Below are 24966 nucleotides of genomic sequence, written 5' to 3'. Positions count from 1 at the left end.
TGAGAAGGGGGAGAGATGAAGGTATGGGTGTCGAGGGGGTTGCTGGCAGCCCCTGTGTCCTGGAATGTGCCAAGGCTTGTTTTTGGGGTGGGACACTAGGACCTCAGGCTATGGGATGGGTGGGTGCGACTCATCTCAAGGCGCGAGAGAGAGATACAGTAGGAGAGAAGAGAAAAGACAAGAGTAACAACTATAATCCGATCATAACCAATTAATCTGGATGCTGTTTACAACTCTATCAACATATACTTTCAAAAGCAAGAGGATGAAGTCGAGTACAAATTTGTCATTTTTTATGTGATCGATATGATGAATGTCCACTCTTGATCGCAGGTGAATATCTCTTTTACTTTGCTCCCCCAGAGAGGAGAGGAAGAGAAACATTGAGGGGAATGCTGTTTCTTTAAGAGAGAGGGAGGGAGAGGGAGAGAAAGGGAGGGACCTCTTTGCCCTCCAGAAACCAGGAAGGGAATTGAGTTGATCTGCTGCTGCTTGGTTAGCGCATATGGGGCTTTGAGCAGCACGACAGTTAGAGAGAGCTCCAGAGAGGAGGAGGGCTGAGCTAACCCACAACAAGCACCATCACGGCCATCGCAGGTGAGCTAAAGGCACCCCCGCAAACCCCCCACTGTCCACCCAGGGCCTGTCGACAGGAGGGAGCAAGCACAGGAGGAGAGGAGAATGAGGGAGGGGGACAGAGAGATACTTGGGGGGAGGGTGAAATGGGTTGCAGTCAGTAGTTATGGTTCTGTTTTTATTCCAGCTAAATTTCTTCTCTGATTCCTGCTTTGACCTTTTGTGCTTGCTATGATGGCAAATAAAACTGTGTTTGAGGCATTAACTTTACGGGCAGGTGGGAGAACTTAGGGGAGGAGGAGGATGGTGGCGTTCGGGGGGGTGGGTTCTGAAGGAGGAACCAAAACTAATTTTATAGGACATGGTACGATGACAAGCGAATTACTTTTCGGGATGGTGTCATTCACTAAGAAATCATGCTTGGAGGGAAAAGTTCCTGACCCACTTGCATTGTTCATTCTTTCCTGCTGGTTTGGAATTTATCAGAATAAGAATGTCTTAATTTAGGTCAGGAGTCTTGAAGTGGGTTTAAAACATAGACAGAGGGGTTGTCACAGAATGCTACCCCAGTGTTTGGCTGTGGCTTAGACAGTTCTGGTCGAGACCCTTTTTTTCATGTGCAGCACAATCCTGTTTGATGGCTGGTCTGTACTTTTAATACCTGGCATTCTGCTAGCAACATACTGAAGTGTATAATTCTGCCCTGAGTGCTTACGTTGGAACAGGCTTGGAGAAGTGGGGGTGGTGAGGGACGGAAAAGCTGGGACTCGTAGTTTGCAGCAGGGGCTGTGAAGCAGGTCAAATAGCATTTAAGGACTCCACATCCCAGAGTGCCTTGCCCTTGGCCATACAGGAAAGGGAACACCTACCAGCCTATCCCAGCAAGGAGGTGTGGTGAGTGAGCAGCTGTCAAGCCAATCACAGAAGGGGAAGAGATGCCAGAGCGGAGCAGTGGGCTGAAAATAGAGGGGGGTGGTAGGTGTCTGCTTGTTTGGGATCAGGCAAGGGCTTGCCTGTATGACTAGGGCCACTCGGAAGTTTCCTGTCTGCAAAAGCTCCAGTACTGAGGCACCAGGCAGGGCCCTACCCAGACACGGAGACAGGAGAGCCGGATAGGGCCTGGGGAAGAGACACACGCTTCTGCTTCTGCCCAGCTGGTAAGAGCTCAAACTGCACTCTCTCCTGACACTGAGAGTGAAAGAGGGGAGAGCTTGGAAATAAATACCAGGACCTGCGTTTGTAAGAGAGCGAGGGAGATGGGGCTTGGTAGAGTTCAGAGTTCCTGACCCACTTGCATATAAAAAAATAGATGGCAAAAAGGGCACTGCTCAGAGCAGGTTGAGCACATCATGTTTAGAGAGACTGTTGTCTTAAAGTTTGGGCTATACACACGGTGCCCTTTTAACCCTTTACTTAATGGTTTGATTTAAAATTAGTACAGTTAATCTAATCATCTGAATTGGTGTTATTGTGTGTAATGTTATTGTTGTTAATGTATGAGACTAGGAATAAATGAGCCAACTGCAGATCCTTTATATATCCTTACCCCCAATGCTCTCCTGTAACTGGATAGAAGATGTGACACCTCTTGTGGACAATTTCACCTAGTTAGTGAGGTGTAGTAAATGAGCTGCCATAACACAATCATAGCACATGGAATCTTGAGCAACTGGAAACTTTACCCTCTGCCCTCGGGAACTCCTTTATTCGTTTATTAACTTTCAGTTCTTCTCCACGGCTGCCCACACCCTTTTTGTTGTTCTCTACATCCCTCTTGCCTCAAGTAGCCCCTATGGCACTGTGTGATTTGCGTCACAACATAATTTAGTCTACGGTAGCTGTCCGTACGTTGGTGGTTTGTTAAAAGGCGTTAAAGGAGCATAACTTATTTTCTAATTCACAGATGCGTATTCCTGGCAACACATACTTGTTGGACTTGTTTTGAAGCGTGCGGGTACAGCGAGAGAGGGAGGGGAGTATTTTATTGTCAGACGCCCAGACTCAGGGAAGTGTTTGGTTAGATTTCAGATGCAGAGTTTGAAACATTATTCATTCTGTCAAATGTCACAGTGTTGATGTCATAATGTTACTCGTGCCACTCCTGAGTGCCAATTGCAGAAGGCTGTACTTTCAGCCTGAGTAAATTCCACTAAGAGGTTAAGTTGGGACACTCCATGCTACCCACAATAGACTCCAGGGGAATTGTAGGGGACTTCAGTGGCTGTGGGTAGGCCCTAGACACCACCCATCAATTTGGCGGTGAGCATGTTGAATACAGTTTGATATTCCTGTATGTTTTGCACCATAATGCCCCAAACTAGCAGGTCCACAGCGACAGGAGGAGACAGGTTGCGTGCTATTACACTGCCATGCCTTGGAAGGACTAGTTTTGGGGTTGTGTTGCTTTTGGGTGGTGCGCTAAACTATAAGCTACCCCCTTATTAAGGGTGAACTCCCCTTGTCAGCAGTTAAATGTCCCACTGCTCCTGGCCCAAGCTGACAAACAGACAGACAGGGCTCTGTGTGTTGTGTTGTCTTGGGGGAGTCATAGGGGCTGTTCTGGGCCTGCTGGTTCATGAAGCAAGCAGTTCACACAACCTGATCAAATTAGAGGCTGAGATGCAGCCCTGGGTTAGACTAGGCCGTTGTGTTGTGAGTCTGACTTCACTTACATGGTTTACGTTCATGGTGGTGGGTTGTCTCCAAGATGTCACACCTTTTTCTGGCTCTGCTGAATGCCGTTGTTGTTTTCATACATTAGACACTAGACTACCTTAGACAATAGTTGTCAGAAAAAACAGATGTTTGAGTGAGTAATCCCACGTTGACCTAAGGCACTACGTAGGGATCAAAGAGTTAGCCAAACTCTCCTGTGATCATGGGAGGGTACCATATGACAATCTCATGGTTGGTGAGTTCCCGTCCTATCTCTCGACGTGGGCCGGTGGGTGAGTGTTTCAGCTTCCTTAGCAAGCTGAAGGGGGAAGTGGGCAATGTGGTGGGCTGATGTCTGAGAGAGCCAGCGAGAGGGAGAAGGAGGGATGGTCATCTGATAACAGAGCAAGTTCTGTTACACGCCTGTCACAGACACACAGGAAGTCCTCTGCCCACAATGCACGGTAGCACTCACAGATTGGCACAGGGCTCAGGGGAGGAGCTGTTGCTGGACTTGGCACTATGGGTGTAGCTTACGGCCTACTAGGGGTTCTGTTTCTGGTGCCACGTGGGAGTTTGGATCCGCTACTTCCTGACTGACAGCATGGCAGTGTTAGGAAAGTCTAGCTCCAGCAGCAGAAGTTGTGTCTCTGTAACACTGCTGCCAGATGTGCACGGCTGTTTCTGAACCAGCTAAGTCAGGCTGGAGGAGGGAGGCAAGGAGTCAGGCTGGAGGAGGGAGGCGAGGAGTCAGGCTGGAGGAGGGAGGCAAGGAGTCAGGCTGGAGGAGGGAGGCAAGGAGTCAGGCTGGAGGAGTGAGGCAAGGAGTCAGGCTGGAGGAGTGAGGCAAGGAGTCAGGCTGGAGGAGTCAGGCTGGAGGAGTGAGGCAAGGAGTCAGGCTGGAGGAGGGAGGCAAGGAGTCAGGCTGGAGGAGGGAGGCAAGGAGTCAGGCTGGAGGAGGGAGGCAAGGAGTCAGGCTGGAGGAGGGAGGCAAGGAGTCAGGCTGGAGGAGGGAGGCAAGGAGTCAGGCTGGAGGAGGGAGGCAAGGAGTCAGGCTGGAGGAGGAGGGAGGCAAGGAGTCAGGCTGGAGGAGGGAGGCAAGGAGTCAGGCTGGAGGAGGGAGGCAAGGGAGTCAGGCTGGAGGAGGGAGGCAGGGAGGCTGGAGGAGGGAGGCAGGGAGTCAGGCTGGAGGAGGGAGGCAGGGAGTCAGGCTGGAGGAGGGAGGCAGGGAGTCAGGCTGGAGGAGGGAGGCAGGGAGTCAGGCTGGAGGAGGGAGGCAGGGAGTCAGGCTGGAGGAGGGAGGCAGGGAGTCAGGCTGGAGGAGGGAGGCAAGGAAAGCCAAGTAGAGCCTTCACTTTGGTTTACTTTACTTTGCAAGGAGGAGGGGGATGGTACAGTAAACCCATACAGTAGCCAGTGATTCCCGACAGTGGCTCTCCACCAGCTATCTCGCAATCTCAGGGGTAATGGTACCCTTAAAGGAACTTAGACCTTTGAAATTAAATCATAAAAATCTCCCACTTCCCCTTGCACTAAACTTTTATTGACAAACATGATATAAAGATTTAAGATAATGATGTCAAACCCTTCCTGCAGTGAGGGGTTAGTTTCTTACAGTGGCTAAGGTTTCTCAAGTCTGAGACACTTTTGAAACACATTCAATTTACAGTATCCCGTGGGCTGATGTCAAGGTTGTGAGTTTTTAAGACTGCCTCACCCAGTACCTTTCAGTCAGGGGCATTGTCTGATTTTTGGCAGACGTCGGACGTGTTTCAAGTCGAGTAGCCCAGCCCCACAACTCCAGTTTTATCAGTTGCTCGCCCTCTTCCTGCTTGCTCCCAATACGACCAATCAAGCTTCCTATCCTAACAAGCCTGGCAGTAATGACTCACACAGCCACACTAGCCTAGCACTAGACCAGGCAGGCTCAACCTCAGTCAGAATCTAGTTCTTCTTGGAACTGTCCAGCCCCCCCCACCTCTCCACATAGCTTTTCCGATTATCCTGTAATATCCTCTGTGACTTGACCTTGAACCCTTGTGACCCGATCCAGTGATTCCCTTTCTCTGGGCTGCGTGCACTCCTGTCACTAATCATCAGGGGGCTCTGCTTATCCCGTGACAGTCAGCCAGGGAGAGACAGCCTACGTGAACTCTGTTGTCCATCTATATTACTCGATCTATGCTTCTAGGAGTTAGACCCTGGCTTCTGCTCTCGTTGTTTCACTCTGGTTTGGTTATTCACAGATATGCTACGTATCCCCCACACACAGCAGAGCAACAAAGTATTGTGGTGTTGACTAATCTTAAAAAGCATCATAGTAAAGAACTTAGTTGAAGTGACATACATTTTTTGTCATGTAAGGAACACCTGAGGTTGATCTGGGTAAGGTTGATAGTCATTGTACTCCAGGATGAATTGTATGTGTAGGACAGACTGTAGATCCTTTGACACGGGTTTCAGTTGACCTGAGATGATATTTCCAGTAAAACGCACCACCCAGTTTATAACCACGTTTATAACTACCGGTTTAACCACAACATATCGCTGTAATGGTTATTAAATAAGAAGGGAACTACTGTAACTAGGGGAGAAGCCCATCTATCTCTCACAGGTTTTAAGAAAAGCCCAGGTGGATTTATTTGGCCCCCCAAGTTTTCTGAGCAAAAGCAAAAATATTGAATTATTGTTTTTGAGAATTTTCATTGTTGGACATAAGACTGTAAAAACACCAAGAAATTGGCTCAAAGTGATTTTACATTTTGGAAATGTGTTCCGAAGTATTCCCATGCATAATAGAGAGATGTGATCATATACATATGTAAGCAAGGTTGGAAATTATTGTTTTAGTCAAATATATCGATTTGGGCTTCTTGCGGTCAGTTTGCAGTCTGCAAATGATTTGTAATTATGTTCCGTCCCCCGACCAACCGTTCAAGAAAAAATCGTCCCGCAGCTGAATCTAGTTGATGATCCCTGTCCTAGTCTTGCGTTGGATCATCCCCGAAATCTAATCTTGATAGCGGCTCTCAACGTTTGCTTGGCGCAAGCGCAGGGGTTATTGTTGAGTGATGGTGGGGGAGGAGTGGGATCTGCAGCAGTAAGTAGTGGTTTGACTTGCAAAGCAGCGCTCTGCGTGCGGAGTGGGACCCAGTGAACTAGGCAGGCAGCTCTTGGTCGGTGGCGGCCCTGGGAACTGAGACGGTGTGGTGCTGCAGCCTCTCACCCACAGCCATGAATAAGTGATAAGGAATGTTTCAAGCCATGAGAAGGTGTCAGGATCAGGTTTGTTTGTACAGTTTTTCCTCTTTCTTTCTTGGGTCATCTTTGTGGGTTATTCCTGGCCTGGGCCTTTACTCTCCCTATAGCTCCTGTGTAAAGGACATGACAGAGCAGCTGGATGCCTCAGTGGACTGTATGCTGTGCTGTTTTAACTCCTTTCAGCCTCTTCTCCCCTCCACAGAGCTGTGTGTGACCCAGGGTCAGGCATGTATGTCCTGGGGATAATGTGTAAGCAGGTTTTCACCAGGGACCAGCCCAGCAGCCTGGTGCAGTAAACAGCAGCATCAGTGAGAGCAGGTTGACTCGGCTTGAGTCTCTGTAGGCTCACCCAGGATCTATTTCCACACTGTGAAGGACGTGACCGTTATCCCTGTGGTTGCCCTCTCTCTCTGTGACTCTCCCTATCCCTCTCTCTCTGCCCTCACTCCCCTCCCACAGCATATTCAGATGAGAGTTGGAGGATAATAACATTTGCCCATGTCAGACAGGGCAATTTTATCAGGAAGACAATGGGAGAGGTTGTAGTGGCGGTGTGGTCAGTTGCGTATCAAAATGGTAGAGGGTTAAAGGAGAAAGAGTAGGCTAACTGGGTTTGAGCCAAAATGAAAGGCCATTGTGTCATGAATAAAAGACACACACTACTCTGAATGGGACCAAGTGGGACAGTATTATTTGCATGTGCAAGGCTGCAAGCTTGTTGTTTTAAGATTACCACGAGACAGATGGACCGGTTTTCCATACTTAGAAAAGTGTTTATACACAGTTTATTAGGTACACCCATCTAGTGCCGGGTCGGACCCCCTTTGCCTCCAGAACAACCTGAATTCTTCGGGGAGCTGAACCTTTGCTCAATTGGTATCAAGGAACCGAACATGTGCCAGGAAAACATTCCCCACACCATTACACCACCGGCACCAGCCTGTACCATTGACACCAGGCAGGATGGGGCCATGGACTTATGCTTTTACGCCAAATCCTGACTACTATCAGCATGACGCAACAGGAACCGGGATTCGTCGGACCAGGCAATGTTTTTCCGCTCCTCAATTGTCCAGTGTTGGTGATCGTGTCCCACTGGAGCCGCTTCTTCTTGTTTTTAGCTTAAAGGAGTGGAACCCGGTGTGGTCGTCTGCTGCAACAGCCCATCCATAACAAGGCGTTCCAACATGTTGTTCTGCACACCACTGTTGTACTGCTCCTTTATTTGCCTGTTTGTGGCCCACCCTTTAGCTTCCGCTATTCTTGACGTTCTCCTTTGACCTCTCATAAAGGAGCTGTTTTCGCCCACAGGCTGCTGCTGACTGATGTTCACATCATTCTCTGTAAACCTTAGATGTGTCGTGTGTGAAAGTCCCAGGAGGCCGGACATTTCTGAGACACTGGATCCGACGCGCCTGGCACTGATGATTATGCCACGCTCAGTCACTTAGGTCGCGCGTTTTGCCCATTCTAACTTTCAATTGAACAGTAACTGAATTCCTCCATTTCTGCCTGCTTTATATAGCAAGCCATGGCCACTTGACTCACTGTAGGAGAAAAACATTTTCTTAAACAGGGTGGTGTACCTAATAAACTGGCCAATGCGTGTATGTCACACGAGTTGACTGACAGGTCTGTTTTAAGGATTTGAATCTTTGTCAACAGTGTTGGAGTGGAGTTAATAGCAGAGTAAGGGCAGTTATGTTCGTAGTACCCAGAATTGACTTCTCAGAGAGCGTTACCTAAGTATGACCTGTGGTTAGTGCTGACACAGTGCCAGAGTTCTAGGTGTGGAGAGAGGTGGAGCTTTGTGAGGAGGTGTGGGAAAGAGCCGAGCAGGGGAGAGGAGAGGCAGCCAGGTTGAACAGGTCTAGTGTACATACCAAGAGGCTTGATCTGAAGGAATGTCATTTGAATGCATTGCTCTTCTAGAGAATAAACCCCCTGGCCTCACCCCCTGCTGGGTCTCCCTGGCAGATGGAGAATGGAGGGGCTGGCTTTTTTGTGTGTGTGTAAATAGACAAATCAGGGAGGGCTTGCGTTGCTGAGCCCCCCCTCCCCCGCGCAGGCAAGCTGCAATCTATAATTTTAATCCCCCCTTCACACGTGAGCGAGGGGACAGCCTTTCCTGAAACTTGGCACACAGTACAGGGTGGGGTAACCGGCTCAGACTGGATTGACAACCTCCCTTTTTAATAGCGATCCCTTGCAGCTTGTGCGTGTCATCCTCCAGTGGGGTTTTTCCACAGGGTCTGTAACCGGCAGCCTCCCCCTACCCTAACTGACAGAGCAATGCACAGGCTGCTGCACAGAGCCCCGCCTCTGCTCCTCCTCCCAGCATGCACTCTGATCCTCCCTGCTCTCCCTTAAACTGCCCTTCACTCTCTCTCATGGTAATAGGTTCAGCAGTGGGCCAATATATCCAGCGTTCCAGCTAATTCAACACTGAAGGATGTATGCCATAGCTATAGTTTCTATTAGATTGGTTTGTAAATACAATGTCTGCCAATAGCTGATGGTCAGTGAAATCATGGTAACTGTAGTGTTGTACGTTGATTATGTTTCATCATCATTTGGGGCCTGGTGTTTAAGGTATAAAGTGACAGACATGACAAGAGGTAAACTGATTATGCACGTCCCAATTTCGAAATGGCATTCTACTATTACAACGTTCAAGAGTAAGTTGAAAGCCGGACTGAGTTCATAAAAAACAGTGTGTCACACTGTGAAGAACTTTGGGTTCTTCACAGTAACCAGCCCATAGTAATTCTGACGTGATTTAATAGTTATTTGATCTTCAGTATCAGAGTGAGCAGAGTCAAAACCGGTCCATTACTTGCAGTGACAAGCCACGTTATTGTGATATTAGTGAGCAATGTTTCAAAAACATTAGTATTTCTATAAGGACCAAGGACCAATGAGCACTGGCGGGAAGTTCATTAGAGCATATCTAATTGGGTGTCAAATGAAAGCTGAGTCTATATTTTTGAGAAATGAAGCCATAGTTGAAGTTGGAAGTTTACAAACACCTTAGCCAAATACATTTAAAAATCTGTTTTTCACAATTCCTGACATTTAATCCTAGTAAAAATTGTCTTAGGTCAGTTAGGATCACCACTTTATTTTAAGAATGTGAAATGTCAGAATAATAGTAGAGATAATTATTTATTTCAGCTTTTATTTATTTCATCACATTCCCAGTTGGTCAGAAGTACACTTAATTAGTATTTGGTAGCATTGCCTTTAAATTGTTTAACTTGGGTCAAATATCCAATACCTTGACTTTGTTTTCCTTAAGCCATTTTGCCACAACTTTGGAAGTATGCTTGGTGTCATTGTCCATTTGGAAGACCCATTTGCAACCAAGCTTTAACTTCCTGACTAATGTCTTGAGATGTTGCTTCAATATATCCACATCATTTTATTTCCTCATGATGACATCTATTTAGTGAAGTGCACCAGTCCCTCCTGCAGCAAAGCACCCCCACAACATGAGGCTGCCACCCCCGTGCTTCACGGTTGGGATGGTGTTCTTCGGCTTGCAAGCCTCCCCCTTTTTCCTCCAGACATAACAATGGTCAATATGGCCAAACAGTTATATTTTGTTTCATTAGACCAGAGAACATTTCTCCAAAAAGTACAATCTTTGTCCCCCCATGTGCAGTTGCAAACCGTAGTCTGGCTTTTTTAATGGCGGTTTTGGAGCAGTGGCGTCTTCCTTGCTGAGGAGCCTTTCAGGTTACGTCGACATAGGACTCGTTTTTCTGTAGATATAGATACTTTTGTACCTGTTTCCTTGTGAAGACATGGTCCTTTGCTGTTGTTCTGGGATTGATTTGCACTTTTCGCATCAAAGTGCGTTCATCTCTAGGAGACAGAATGCGTCTCCTTCCTGAGCAGTATGACAGTTGCGTGTTCCCATGATGTTTATACTTGCGTACTATTGTTTGTACAGATGAAGGTGGTCACTTCAGGCGTTTGGAAATTGCTCCCAAGGATGAACCAGACTTTTGGAGGTCTACAATTTTTGTCTGACTTCTTTTGATTTTCCCAAGATGTCAAGCAAAGAGGCACTGCATTTTGAGGTAGGCTTTGAAATACATCCATAGGTACACCTCCAATTGACTCAAATTATGTCAATTAGCCTATCAGAAGCTTCTGAAGCCATGACATCTTTTTCTGGAATTTTCCAAGCTGTTTAAAGGCACAGGAAACGTCTGACCCACTAGAATTGTGATACAGTGAAATATAAGTGAAATAATCTGTATGTAAACAATTGTTGGAGAAATAACTTGTGTCATGCACAAAGTAGATGCCCTAACCAACTTGCCAAAACTATAGTTTAACAAGAAATTTGTGGAGTGTTTGAAAAACTAAAGTGCATGTAATCTTCTGACTTCAACTGTACATTAAAACACAATGTTGACGAAAAGACACCTGCCAACGAATATCAACACTTACTGTATATTTTGTTTTGGAGAAATAATTTACCTTAAAAAACATTGCCTTGTCTTGTAATTCCGTTTCCGCAAACCTACATATCTTTAAGATATTTTGTAATTTCTCTCCCTCATGAGGGAGGACAATGAACGTTCACAGAAGTAACAAGGACAGGTAGACCTACCAATTGTTTTTCACTAATAATAAATCAGTAACGGAATTACTATAATTGAATTGGCTACAATGGGAAATCATAGTTGCCAAAAACCACAGTTGGTTCACCTGCTACTGTCCTCCCTTCCACTGGCATACTGTTATGTTCAGCTCATAATTGTTTTCTTTCTGTCATCTGATGGTCAAAGCAGGACTGTGAAAGCAGTCTGGACAACCTCTCTCTGCCTCTTCTCTCTCCAGTTAATGTCACCTCTCCCAGCTCTTACTGACAGGTACCATTACAGCTACCACCTACCCTCTTTCCATTTACTGTAACAAGCATCCTCAACCACTCAGCACCGACTGATCGACTGATCCCGGACGTCCATGGACGTTGAAAAGTAGTTTGGTCCGCTCTGGCCGGACTAAATCTGAACCAACCAATATAGAGAACAGTACAGAAAAGTAGAGTACACAAGCAAAGTGAAATGGTCAGAGGAAAGTCAACTGTGTGTGAGGGTGATCAGGCGTGTAGTCATTCCACCCATTCTGTTGCAAAATATTTCTTAAATGGAAGCAAACGAAACGGGGAGGAACCTACAAGAATTTATCAAAAAAAAACAGAACGCATTGTAACGGTTTGGGCTAATGATTACACCCTAGATCAGCTAGATGCAGGTGAGAGTGTGTAAGGTGGTATTGAATGGGTCACTGTCTTTCACCTTGATTACTCTAATTTGTCTCTTGACCTGTGCACTTACGTTGTAAACTTTAATTCATAGCCTAGGTTGTAGCAACCTCATGGGTATTGGGCAAATTAGAGTTTCATGTAGTAGCCTAAACCTGTCAATGTTACACTGAACTGGTGAATGGAATATGAATGACAGTCATCCAATATGCTGTAATAAAAATCATCCTACCTAATTCTGAATGGCACTAACCAACACTGTACAGTAGTATACAGTTGAGTAGAACACATGAGTACAGTATTATGTAGTGTACTGAACATATTTACTGTACTTTACTGTGAAACATAGATATCTATGACTGGTTCAGATTTAGTGTGGTTCGGACCAACCAAATGTGGTCTTATTTCGGGGAGGAGCTCGTTAGAATAACAACCAAATGTGGTCTTATTTCGGGGAGGAGCTCGTTAGAATAACAACCAAATGTGGTCTTATTTCGGGGAGGAGCTCGTTAAAATAACAACCAAATGTGGTCTTATTTCGGGGAGGAGCTCGTTGGAATAACAACCAAATGTGGTCTTATTTCGGGGAGGAGCTCGTTAGAATAACAACCAAATGTGGTCTTATTTCGGGGAGGAGCTCGTTAGAATAACAACCAAATGTGGTCTTATTTCGGGGAGGAGCTCGTTAGAATAACAACCAAATGTGGTCTTATTTCGGGGAGGAGCTCGTTAGAATAACAACCAAATGTGGTCTTATTTCGGGGAGGAGCTCGTTAGAATAACAACCAAATGTGGTCTTATTTCGGAGAGGAGCTCATTAGAATAACAACCAAATATGGTCTTATTTCGGGGAGGAGCTCGTTAGAATAACAACCAAATGTGGTCTTATTTCGGGGAGGAGCTCGTTAGAATAACAACCAAATGTGGTCTTATTTCGGAGAGGAGCTCATTAGAATAACAACCAAATGTGGTCTTATTTCGGGGAGGAGCTCGTTAGAATAACAACCAAATGTGGTCTTATTTCGGGGAGGAGCTCGTTAGAATAACAACCAAATGTGGTCTTATTTCGGGGAGGAGCTCGTTAAAATAACAACCAAATAGGCAAAAGAAGGATATTGCATATTCCCTATTTTTTGTGTACCTATTCTGGATACATCACAATGAAGATAATTATATTCATATCCAGAATGATGCATTTCTGTATAGTACAGATCAGGGACCATGATCTAATTCTGTTACTGTAATTCCATTAACGGTTGTAAATCCACTGCACTTACTGTAGTTTAATAACCAAAATAAACTTTGTTTTAACTCAATATGTCATAGCTGACACCCCATTCTTTCTGCAGGCATTTTTGAATCTTAATTCGGAGCAGATATTTAAAGAGTTTTTGGAAAACATAGTCTCATAAAAAGGGGGATTTTACCATAATTCAATTCTGCCAATAAATATGTTTTTGTGAAATGTTCTGTGTACATTGTTCAAAGTAGTCCTTGCGCATAGAGTTTTACGGTTTGTTTAACTTTTTAAAGTATAAAATTGGAGTCAAGACTAATTCCGTTACTGTGAAATTGCCCACATGCAACTCTTGCCAATGTTATTTTCATGTGTTGTCTCCGGTGTGATGGCTGAAGCCTGTCGGAGCACATTGAAATTACTGTAATTTCAAAATAACCCCCAGCCCTTACCCTGAGGCACCTAGCCTACCGTGCATTGCTACTGTAATACTGTGCCTACCCAATCCCAAGGAGTATTGCCTAGGAATTGAACTGGGCATATGTGTGTCTTAAAGACTGAGAACTGATCCTCTCCATCTCTTCCTCCCTCAGACAGGCAGACGGACAGACGGCAGGACGGACACGCGGGCGGCGGCTGTGATTGGCGGCTCGGCGGCAGGCTGGTGGAAGATGTCGTCGGGAGCCGGTGGGAGGGGTGGGCGGCGGCTCAGGGGTGGGGGGGGGGGGGAAGCGGCAGAGGAAGGCCCAGTGGGCATCCCCTTCCCCGAGCACAGCGCAGACATCCTGGGCAGTCTGAACAAGCAGCGCCTCAGCGGCCTTCTGTGCGACGTGCTCCTGATCACCCAGGAGAGGGAATTCACTGCCCACCGTTCGGTCCTGGCCTCCTGCAGCTCCTACTTCCACAAGTTGTTCACCTCGGGCCCGACCGCCAGCCAGCAGAACGTCTACACCATAGACTTTGTGGCGGCCGAGGCCCTAGGCGCCCTGCTGGACTTTGCCTATACAGCCACGCTAACGATCAGTCACAGCTCCGTGGGAGACATCCTGGCTGCCGCCCGCCTGCTGGAGATCCCGCCCGTCCAGGAAGTCTGCACTCACCTGCTGGACACCAAAGTGCTCTCCCCGCCGGTAGGCTGGTCATCATGACAACACTATCTTAACATTCCGTCAACAGTCTCTGTCCTATCCTTACATCCCATCACCTTTACTAGTATGTCCTGCGGGTAGATCTGCATCGAAATATAGTCACTTAACAAACTATTTTATCTAAAGAGACTTACCGTACAGTTAAAATACATGTATTCAGTACGACCTATGTGGAAATCAGTCAAACCTCTCTTGTTTTGAGTTATAACTATTGTGTTGTAAATGCCATGCTTGATTTCCATCCAACTGCGCCGCCACAGACCACTTACCACACAACCTCTGTCATCGCGTCACTCTACCAAACAAACACTCCATCATCAGTCTTTGGCCATCACATAGTCAGCACGCTTACATCATGCTCTTCATTAATCTCTCTCTCTCTCACACTGCCAAACACACATCCACACCCTGGGGTCACAATAACACTAAACTTTTAACACTTACCCGTGCTGGGCCAACACCAGTCTCTGAGTCTCAGGACAGTGTGCTTTTTCACAAGCTGCATTACATAGACAAAGCATATTGCAGTTACATACTACGCTTCAAAATGTAGAAATTAGTGGCGTGGTCCTATTCATGGTAATGTGTCGTTCTGTTTTGTGTGTGTCTGAGTATGATTGTGAGTGTGTGAGAGTTATGAAATCCTGTTTTGTTTTTTCATAGGCGGGCAGTGAGCGAGGAGAGGAGGATGATGATGATGATGAGGGGGATGGTGGGAAGGGTGGAGGAGGATGGGGGCAGCAGGGGAATCGACTGCGGGCCCGGGAGTATCTAGAATACTTCCAGAGAGGGGCCCACTGGAGCAGCAGCTGCAGCACGCCAGAGCTCAGGGACATGCCCACACACCTGCACTTTAACCATGGCAATGGGTCCCACAGCAACGGGGTCCCCGGGGGCCCCAGCGAGTTCTGCTCTCCCCTGGACCTTGCCCAGGCCCCCACACAGGACCCAGATGATGAGGAGGACGACGAGGAGGACGAAGTAAAGGTGGAGCACTCTGAGAACCGCAGGGACATGCTGACCTGGGCCAGGGGGAATGGAGGGGGGCCAGGGGCCTCTTTCTACGCCCCTGCCCAGAACGGACATTTCTTCCTCCCCACGAAGCCCAAACTGGAGCCGGAGGAGGAAGAGGAGGAAGATGGCATGCGGGATGGGGAGAGAGGCTCTGCCAGCGCACTCCTGCAGCAGATGATGGACTCCATCGAGAGGCAGAAGGAGCGGGCCGCGGCCGGTGAGGAGCTGGGGGAGGGGGAGGACCCGGACGTGGAGTTTTACTTGAATTACTTTAACAGCACACAGCATGAAGACGCCGCCGTCTCACAGGGACTGCTGCCACTCTGGGCGACACGGGGAGGCTCCAGCCAAGATAGAGGGGGAGGAGAGAGGGGAGGAGGAGGAGAAGAGAGAGGAGGGGGTGGAGGGGAGAGGAAGATGCGCTCCAAGGCCTTCCAGAAGTGCCCAATCTGCTCCAAAGTCATCCAGGGTGCAGGCAAGCTACCCCGCCACATCCGCACGCACACGGGAGAGAAGCCCTACGAGTGCGCCATCTGCAAAGTGCGCTTCACCAGGTACGCCCCAATTAATGCACTGACCACCCATGTCACACCTACTCATGGTCAGGAAGAGGGCTGGAGGAAAAACAAGACCACTGTTGTCCCACAGCCAAGGACACTCCTGCTTAGCAATAGCTACTTTAGCCAAATGTTTGCTAGATGTCAATTAATTACTTCACTATCCTGAAAACAAAGTGAGAAACATTGTTGATAGCATAGGAAACAAATGATCTCCTAGATGTCCCTCCCCCACCCCATGTAATAATATGGATCATTTTGCCAAGACCTTTCTGGAAAACTTTAGTCAGAGATGAACATATTTCTTCTAGTGATTGGGGACAGAGTGTCATAAAGATGTGTTTTATGGAGACGGGGCTCATGGCAAAGTCCTGGAATGTTAACGGGGGGGTGGTATAACAGGCTATCGAGGAGGAGGCTGCTATAAAATGTTTGTTCTGATACAGGCAGTGAGGTTAAAAGCAGAGTGGTGCCCTATCTGTGCCAATGCCGTAATTTGTTTTGAACTTACTGATCCCTGAGTTTGTTGATTATTGCTCACGGCAGAACCGGCCTTCTCTCTCTCCCAGTCCCTAGCCAGTTAATGAAATCTGCCCCTGCTCAGACAGCCCAGCTGGCTACAGGCCAGTGTGTACTACAATTACTGGTTTCCCTGTATGATAATATTTTTTTTTTAGGGGGTAGATCATTATTATTTTTTTTTTAGGGGGTAGATCAGCTTTAATATTGCAAATGGATTGTAGCTTCCATCAATGTAACTGTCTGCATCATTTCCAGTCCCCCATATATTATTTTGTAAATATATACTGTACCAGTCAAAAACTGACACACCTACTCATTTATTTGTACTGTTTTCTGCATTGTAGAATAATAGTGAAGACAACAAACATATGAAATAACACATGTGGAATCATGTAGTAACCAAAAAAAGTGTTAAACAAATCAAAAATATATTTTCTATGCGATTCTTAAAAGTAACCACCCTTTGCCTTGATGACAGCTTTGCACACGCTTGGCATTCTCTCAACCAGATTCATGAGACAGTCACCTGGAATACATTTCAATTAAAGGGTGTGCCTTGTTAATTTGTGGAATTTCTTTCCTTGTTAATGCGTTTTAGCCAATCAGTTGTGTTGTGACAAGGTAGGGGTGGTATACAGAAGATAGCCCTATTTGGTAAAAGACAAAGTCAATATTATGGCAAGAACAGCTCAAATAATCAGACAGATGACAGTCCATAATTACTTTAAGACACAGTCAGTCAATACGGAACATTTCAACAACTTTGAAAGTTTCTTCTAGTGCAGTCGCAAAAACCCTCAAGTGCTGTGATGAAACTGCCTCTCATGAGGACTGCCACAGGAAAGGAAGTCCCAGAGTTACCTCTGCTGCAGAGGATAAGTTCATTAGAGTTACCAGCCTCAGAAATTGCAGCCCAAATAAATGCTTCACAGAGTTCAAGTAACAGACACATCTCAACATCAACTGTTCAGAGGAGACTGCATGAATCAAGCCTTCATGGTCGAATTGCTGCAAAGAAACCACTACTAAAGGACACCAATAATAAGAAGAGACTTGCTTGGGCCAAGAAAGACGAGAAATAGACTTTAGACCTGTGGAAATGTATCCTTTGGTCAGATTTACAAATTTGATATTTTTGATTCCAACCGTCATGTCTTTGTGAGACGTAGAGTAGGTGAACGGATAATAACCGCATGTGTGGTTCCCACCATGAAGCATGGAGGAGGAGGTGTGATGGTGTGGGGGTGCTTTGCTGTTAACACCGTCTGTGATTAATTTAGAATTCAATGCACACTTAACCAGCATGGCTACCACAGCATTCAGCAGCAATACACCATCCCATCTGGTTTGTGCTTAGTGGGACTATCATTTGTTTTTCAACAGGACAATGACCCAAAACACACCTCCAGGCTATCTAAGGGCAATTTGACCAAGAAGGAGAGTGATGGAGTGCTGCATCAGATTACTTTGCCTCAACAATCACCCGACCTCAACCCAATTGAGATGGTTTGGGATGAGTTGGACCGCAGAGTGAAGGAAAAGCAGCCAACAAGTGCTCAGCAAATGTGGGAACTCCTTCAAGACTGTTGGAAAAGCATTCCAGGTGAAGCTGGTTGAAAGAATGCCAAGAGTGTTCAAAGCTGTCATCAAGGCAAAGAGTGGCTACTTTGAAGAACCTCAAATATATTTTGATTTAAAGCTTTTTTGGTTACTACATGATTCCATATATGTTATTTCATAGTTTTGATGTCTTCACTATTATTGTACAATATAGAAAATAGTACAAATATATTAAACCCTGGAATGAGTAGGTGTGTCCAAACTTTTGACTGGTACTGTATGTACAGTTGAAGTCGAAAGTTTACATACACCTTAGCCAAATACATTTAAACTCAGTTTTTCACAATTCCTGACATTCAACCCTAGTAAATATTGCCTGTCTTAGGTCAGTTAGGATTACCACTTTATTTTGAGAATGTGAAATGTCAGAATAATAGTAGAGAGAATTATTTATTTCAGCTTTTATTTCTTTCATCACATTCCCAGTGAGTCAGAAGTTTACATAGACTCAATTAGTATTTGGTAACCTTGCCTTTCAATTGTTTAACTTGGGTCAAACGTTTTGGGTACCCTTCTACAAGCTTCCCACAATAAGTTGGGTGAATTTTGGCCCATTCCTCCTGACAGAGCTGGTGTAACTGAGTCAGGTTTGTAGGCCTCCCTGCTTGCACACACTTTTTCAGTTCTGCCCACACATTTTCTATGGAATTGAGGCAAGGGCTTTGTGATGGCCACTCCAATACCTTGACTTTGTTTTCCTTGAGCCATTTTGCCACAACTTTGGAAGTATGCTTGGTGTCATTGTCCATTTGGAAGACTCATTTACGACCAAGCTTTAACTTCCTGACTGATGTCTTGAGATGTTGCTTCAATATGTCCACATAATCTTCTTTCCTCATGATGCCATCTATTTTGTGAAGTGCACCAGTCTCTTCTGCAGCAAAGCACCCCCACAACATGCTACCACCCCTGTGCTTCACGGTTGGGATGGTGTTCTTCGGCTTGCAAGCCTCCCCCTTTTTCCCTCCAAACATAACAATGGTCATCGTGGTCCAACAGTTCAAAAAAATAATAATCAGACCAGAGGACATTTCTCCAAAAAGTACAGACTTTGTCCTCATGTGCAGTTGCAAACCGTAGTCTGGCTTTTTTAATGGCGGTTTTGGAGCAGTGGCTTCTTCCTTGCTGAGCGCCTTTCAGGTTATGCTGATATAGGACTCTTTTTACTGTGGATATAGATACTTTTGTACCTGTTTCCTCCAGTATCTTCACAAGGTCCTTTGCTTTTCTGGGATTGATTTGTACTTTTCGCACCAAAGTACGTTCATCTCTAGGAGACAGAAGGTGTCTCCTTCCTGAGCGGTATGACGGCTGTGTGGTCCCATGGTGTTTATACTTGCGTACTATTGTTTGTACAGATGAACGTGGTACCTTCAGGTGTTTGGAAATTGCTCTCAAGGATGAACCACACTTGTGGAGGTCTTCAATTTTTTTTTTTCAGAGGTGTGATTTCTTTTGATTTCCCCATGATGTCAAGCAAAGAGGCACTGAGTTTGAAGATAGGCCTCGATATACATCCACAGGTACACCTCCAATTGACTCAAATTATGTCAATTAGCCTATCAGAAGCTTCTAATGACATCATTTTCTGAAATTTTCCAAGCTGTTTAGAGGCACAGTCAACTCAGTGTATGTAAACTTCTGACCCACTGGAATTGTGATAAAGTGAAATAATCTGTCTGTAAACAATTGTTGGAGAATTACTTGTGTCATGCACAAAGTAGATGTCCTAACTGACTTGCCAAAACTATAGTTTGTTTACAAGACATTTGTGGAGTGTTTGAAAAACGAGTTTTAATGACTCCAACCTAAGTGTATGTAAACTTCTGACCTCAACTGTATATCATTTTTTTTGTAAATATATGTTCCTCTATTATTTTCCCCTAACCCTTTCACCCCTCCCCTAATTTGAGTTAACTAATTGACAACACTTAGGCTTCTACTTCCAGTTTATACATACTGTATAATCTTTTTTTCATTAGTTATTTTTTGTTTGTTTTTATTCCCATCCTTTTGTGAAACAGCACAGTTAAAAATATATGGCAAATAGAAATCAAACTGGATGGTATTCAGAGATAGAGGGGAGGGGTTGAGGGTAGTTTTCCCATATTTAAGAGCACCATCTCTTCCTTGAAACCATCCCCTTAATTAATTAATCAAGGGACTTGCACACTGGATATACCCAGGACCCTTTGCGCAGGCGGGCGGGTGGGCGTGCCTGATCTAAATGTGGCGTCTAAATTCAGCCGGTCGGCAGTGCACTGAGAAGGGAAGGTGGTATTGTAATCTTAATCCTGTTTGATCAGGGTTAAGAGTGTGCTGCTCTCGCACTAATAAATCACTCCTCCTGCCCTTTAAATAATTCACCTCTGTCATTGTGCTACTTTGTGTCACTGTGTGTGTAGAGGTGGGGTGGGTGGTGTGTAGTTTAAGGTCAGTGAGTGAATCTGCCTATACGTGCTTCGTTCACCAGCATTTTTAATTTATTGGATTTCCACTTTCCAGGTATTAGTGTGTGAAGGTATCTGCTCCAGAAATAGATTTCCCGTGAACCCAGCCACATTGAGCTCTGGGCCGGGTCTCTACGTGTGCTTTGAGAAATGTTGTAGATAAAGATGTGAAGTTTATGGTCTATCCTCAGATGACCTGGCTGCCATGACAGAGTAAACAACCTGGAATGAATTGAATGACTGAATGAATAAATACAAAAATCTGTGTCAATCTCGCCATTTGGCAACCCACCCTTTATGGGATTAATTGACACAGACAAACATTACATTAATCCAGTCATATTTCACAATGATAATTCTTCCGGTGTTCTGTGCAGTGCACTCTGCATAAAGAATGAAAAAGAAACAATAATTACCATTTTTATTTAACCTTTATTTAACTAGGAAATTCAGTTAAGAACAAATTCTTATTTTACAATGACGGCCTACCCCGGCCAAACCCTCCCCTATGGAAGTCCCTATGGGACTCGCGATCACGGCCGGTTGTGATACCTCTAGCACTGAAATGGAGTGCCTTAGACCGCTGTGCCACTCGGGAGCCCAATGCATATCAGTAGATAAGGTTATCCAAGCGATAATATCCTTAGTGCAGTAAAAAGTAAAAAATAAATACCTGGGAGTGGTCCATCAGCTGTTATAGTGAAGGAGAGAGGAGGACAAACTGCCTCCATAGGCACGTTCACCCAAGGCCAGGGATCATCAACTAGATTTAGCAGCGGGCAAATTTGTTATTGAGCGGAGGGTCAGGGGGCCGGAACATAATGGCAAGTCCTTTGTAGACTGCAAATTGACCGCAAGAAGCCCAAACAGATATAATATTTGACTAAAACATAATCATTTCAAACCTTGCTTACATTTATATGCGATCGCATAGATTCTCTTTGGAATACTTTGGAAAGATTTCCAAAAATGAAAATCACTTGGAGCTGATTTGCTGTTGTTTTTACAGTCTTATGTCCAACAATAAACAAAGTTTAAAAAATGGACTCAGAAATAAATAAATCACCCGTGGGCCGCCACCCTGCCCACGCCAAACACCTTACTTTAAGATCACACGTTCCTCAATATAACCAGGTGTACTGTGTCATATATTGCAAAGATAAATAGCTACGTTTTGGAACATTTTATACTTTTTATCAATGTCAACACAGACATGGTTCAAATGGTTGTTTTTCTAAAATATAATAGACAGAAATGGCTATGAAAATGTGTATAAGATTGTGATTCCTATTGTTTGGTTAATAGTAGTAGTTTACTTAGTACTTTAACCTTGTTGCTATCAGAGTTCCTACTGTACTAATCAATTCTCAGTTGTCTTGAACTGAACCTCTGTGTTCTTCCTCCGCAGGCAGGACAAGCTCAAGGTTCACATGCGTAAGCATACGGGAGAGAAGCCTTACCTGTGTACGCAGTGTGGTGCTGCGTTCGCCCACAACTACGACCTGAAGAACCACATGCGCGTGCACACAGGCCTGCGGCCCTACCAGTGCTCCAGCTGCTTTAAGACTTTTGTGCGTTCAGACCACCTGCACCGCCACCTCAAGAAGGACGGCTGCAACGGTATCCCCTCCCGCCGGGGCCGCAAGCCTCGGGTACGGGACCCCGGGCTCCTGGAGGCCTCCATGGGGCTGGTGGGCCCCGGCCCTCGCAGTGGCAGGGAGAGACGGCGCATGGAGGCAGCCTCGGCAGAGGGGGCCTCCAGGGTCCATGCACACAGTCCCCAGCCCCAGGAGAGGCCAGAGGAGCCGGGGCACTGAGGCAGGGAGACAGGGAGGGACGCTGGACGCCATAGTCATACTTGGCCCCTGGAGGGGCCGCTGCCGAAACAAGAGGAGAAAAAAAACACGCTAAGGCAAAAATACAAAAAACACAACTAACTATTTCTCTATAAACCAAATCAGGGTGTCACAAATCTAATATTTTCAGTTTCTTTTATTTCTTTGCTTTAGGAAACAGTAGACACAACAGACAAACATGAGTCAGTGTCCTGTTAAATAGCAAGGAACGCTTCAAATCACACACCCATGATGTCTCCTTTCTGGGTCATTTCTGTCTGATCTAGGTTTTTATACATTTGGCAAAAATGCTTTATATGCATAACAAAACAACAGAAAACCCTGAGCAAACTATGCAGTTAAAATAGGTTTTGAATTCAGAGCCAAGCGATGAGGTGTCCCACACCTACTAACTGCTGCAGGGGTGAACTGAGTGTAATCTCTCATATTCAGATGGAAAGCAACCAATCTTTTTCTATTCTTTTGCAGTTCTAAAATGTACAGTTACCATAGAAACAGTATTGTCAGAATATGGCAATATATGCAAGATTAACTTACCCACACCTCTGATGCAGCTTCCTTTTTTCTAAAGGCTTCAGAAAGAATCAGACAAGGGTTTGATTTAAGTGTTACTTACTCGATAAAATATATTTTAAAAATCTATGGTTCATCTTTTTTAAATGTCGAGTCGAATCCACGTTTGGGGGGGCTCTTCCATTGTAGGGGTAGGGAACGCGAGGGGAGGAGGGGGTGTGTTTCTGAAGCACTACCATGGCCATGGTGCCGTTCGGCTTGACCACGTCGTTGACTCTTAGCCCTCACAACCCTGACATTTCATTTCTATTTTCTTTTTGATTTGTCTTTGTTATTGTTGTTTGTCCCTTTTTGAGTGACTGCTTTGGGTACTTGACACTTTACATTTGTATACATGCGTGTGTGTATATATATATAGATATACACATTAGGTGGTGATGATTTAATGCTGAGGTATATTAGCTTACCAATCGGGGTTTCCTTCGGCTTGACGTCAGATTTCTCACAGAGTGAAGCTTGTGGGTAAAAGAGAAAGGAAACTATATGAATGTTAGAATATATTGAATTTAGAAACCCATTGGTCCTAAACTTAACACTTGATTGAGATGTATATAGAGTTCCTGCCTGAAGGTAGAAGCGATACTATGTGGTTAACTTTGTGCAGTTCTGACAGGATCTGTCCTCTAACCAACAGCAGGTTGAAAGAGGAAAAGCAGGGATAGACCGAGATATATACGTTTGCACAGCTTCACTAAAGAGATCCCACAGAGAGAGGTATATTTAAAGGAGGTTGTTGAGAAAAGGTGTGTATTAGTGCTTATTCCAATCTTTTTTGCCCTAGGGACCACGGAACCATGAGGCAACCTGTGTGATGAAGAGAGCAATAAATACCTGTCCAAGTTGGGAGGCCAAATAAGCACACAGCTGCAGGGTGAGGCAGGTTGAGGGGAGGGGGATTTCACAATGTCTGTTGCATTCCAAAATATAATCTCCCCGGCACAGCCACTTTTCCAGGCAGAACGGGTTCAAATCAGACGTTTTCTCTCTCTCACTTTAGTTCTCCATCGCCTCAAAACCAGCCTGTGGAGTACATGGTATTATAGAGCCCTGGGCAGAGGAGGTCTGGTCAGTGGCTGACTGGACTGCTGCTAGGTGTTGGTGTGTGTGGCAGCCAGGGTCTTTTCTCTGACTCACTCACTAGACCGGGCTGGGAGTGTCAGCAGCTCCTCCAGTTGTGGACACGTTGAAACATGCTCCCCAAACTGCCAGTGCACTAAAAGCCAGGCAGCCATTATAGTGGGTAAAAAACATGAGGGCAGCCACCAGAGATCTTGGGGTGTTGCTCCACAGCCTTATGACGTGTGTTTGGAAACGGCCACTGGTTCACATAGATCTGAACACGTTTGTCTTTGTGTTTTGAGTCGCTTGGCTTGTCAACTCTGTTTTTAACCATACTTGTACACTGGTTTTGGGGCAAAGGAGAGTGTGCCGTGCCGGTGACTGTAGATTGAATTCCCCTGCCATTGCTGCAATGCTGTGTCCTTAGTATCAGTCCTTTGCACCTTAATGGGAAAGAAGCAGGTTCTGAATGCACTTTGTTACTGAGAAAGGCACTTTTGTCAAAGAAACGGGTACTTTGAAACAAACTAAGGTGAATTAGCTTAATATCCCCATCGCAAGTGGTTCCGTTAAGCTTGTTCTCTGGTTTTGTTCAGTTTTTGACGACAAGCTGCCAAAAAAGAAAGATGTATGCGTGTTTCGGGTCTCTTAAGAGAAGTCAGGCGGGTTCAAAAAACGAACAATGTTTTGTGACCTTAAAAACATTTTTTTTTTTAAGACAAAATAACCCCATGTAACTGATTGCACTTGAAGTTAGGTTTGGTAAAACAAGCTCTAGTGAGTTGTCTATGTTCATGTCTTAATGCAGAGTGGGGGGTGGGGTGTGTATGTGTGTGTGCATGGCTGGAGGGTCTCAGGGCAAGCCTGGATAAACAAACTCTATCTCCACCCATCTGTTCACCAGCTCCCTTCATAGTTCCACATATCACAGAGAAGAGAACGCAGTCAGACACTTTCAGACCAACTGCACGGCAGTTCAATCATACACAGATAGACCCTTTTCCAAGTAGTGGCTAACTAACGGTGTGTGTGTGTGAGTATACTTGAAACTTCCACACACCCCCAACCATATTTTCCATCGCTTTTCACTGCTTTGTATTCTGTTGAAATCCTTATTTCCCTGGGATGTTGACTCCTTCTCTTAGAAGAATGCAAAT

General features: G+C 45.4%; 1 protein-coding gene across 1 annotated transcript; it reads left to right on the top strand.

Annotated features, from left to right (window-relative positions):
- The first annotated feature begins 1593 nt into the window (after positions 1-1593).
- Positions 1594-22858, top strand: LOC139409168 (zinc finger and BTB domain-containing protein 7A-like). Its single transcript, XM_071153951.1, is given in 5 exon segments — positions 1594-1687; positions 1690-1733; positions 13604-14140; positions 14822-15726; positions 21730-22858. Coding segments are annotated over 5 exon segments (1989 nt in total). The 3' UTR covers positions 22139-22858.
- The last annotated feature ends 2108 nt before the right edge of the window (positions 22859-24966 follow it).

The sequence above is a fragment of the Oncorhynchus clarkii genome, chromosome 5, assembly GCF_045791955.1.
Source record: "Oncorhynchus clarkii lewisi isolate Uvic-CL-2024 chromosome 5, UVic_Ocla_1.0, whole genome shotgun sequence".
Taxonomy (NCBI): Eukaryota; Metazoa; Chordata; class Actinopteri; order Salmoniformes; family Salmonidae; genus Oncorhynchus; species Oncorhynchus clarkii.
This window is presented reverse-complemented; position numbering and strand designations above follow the sequence as displayed.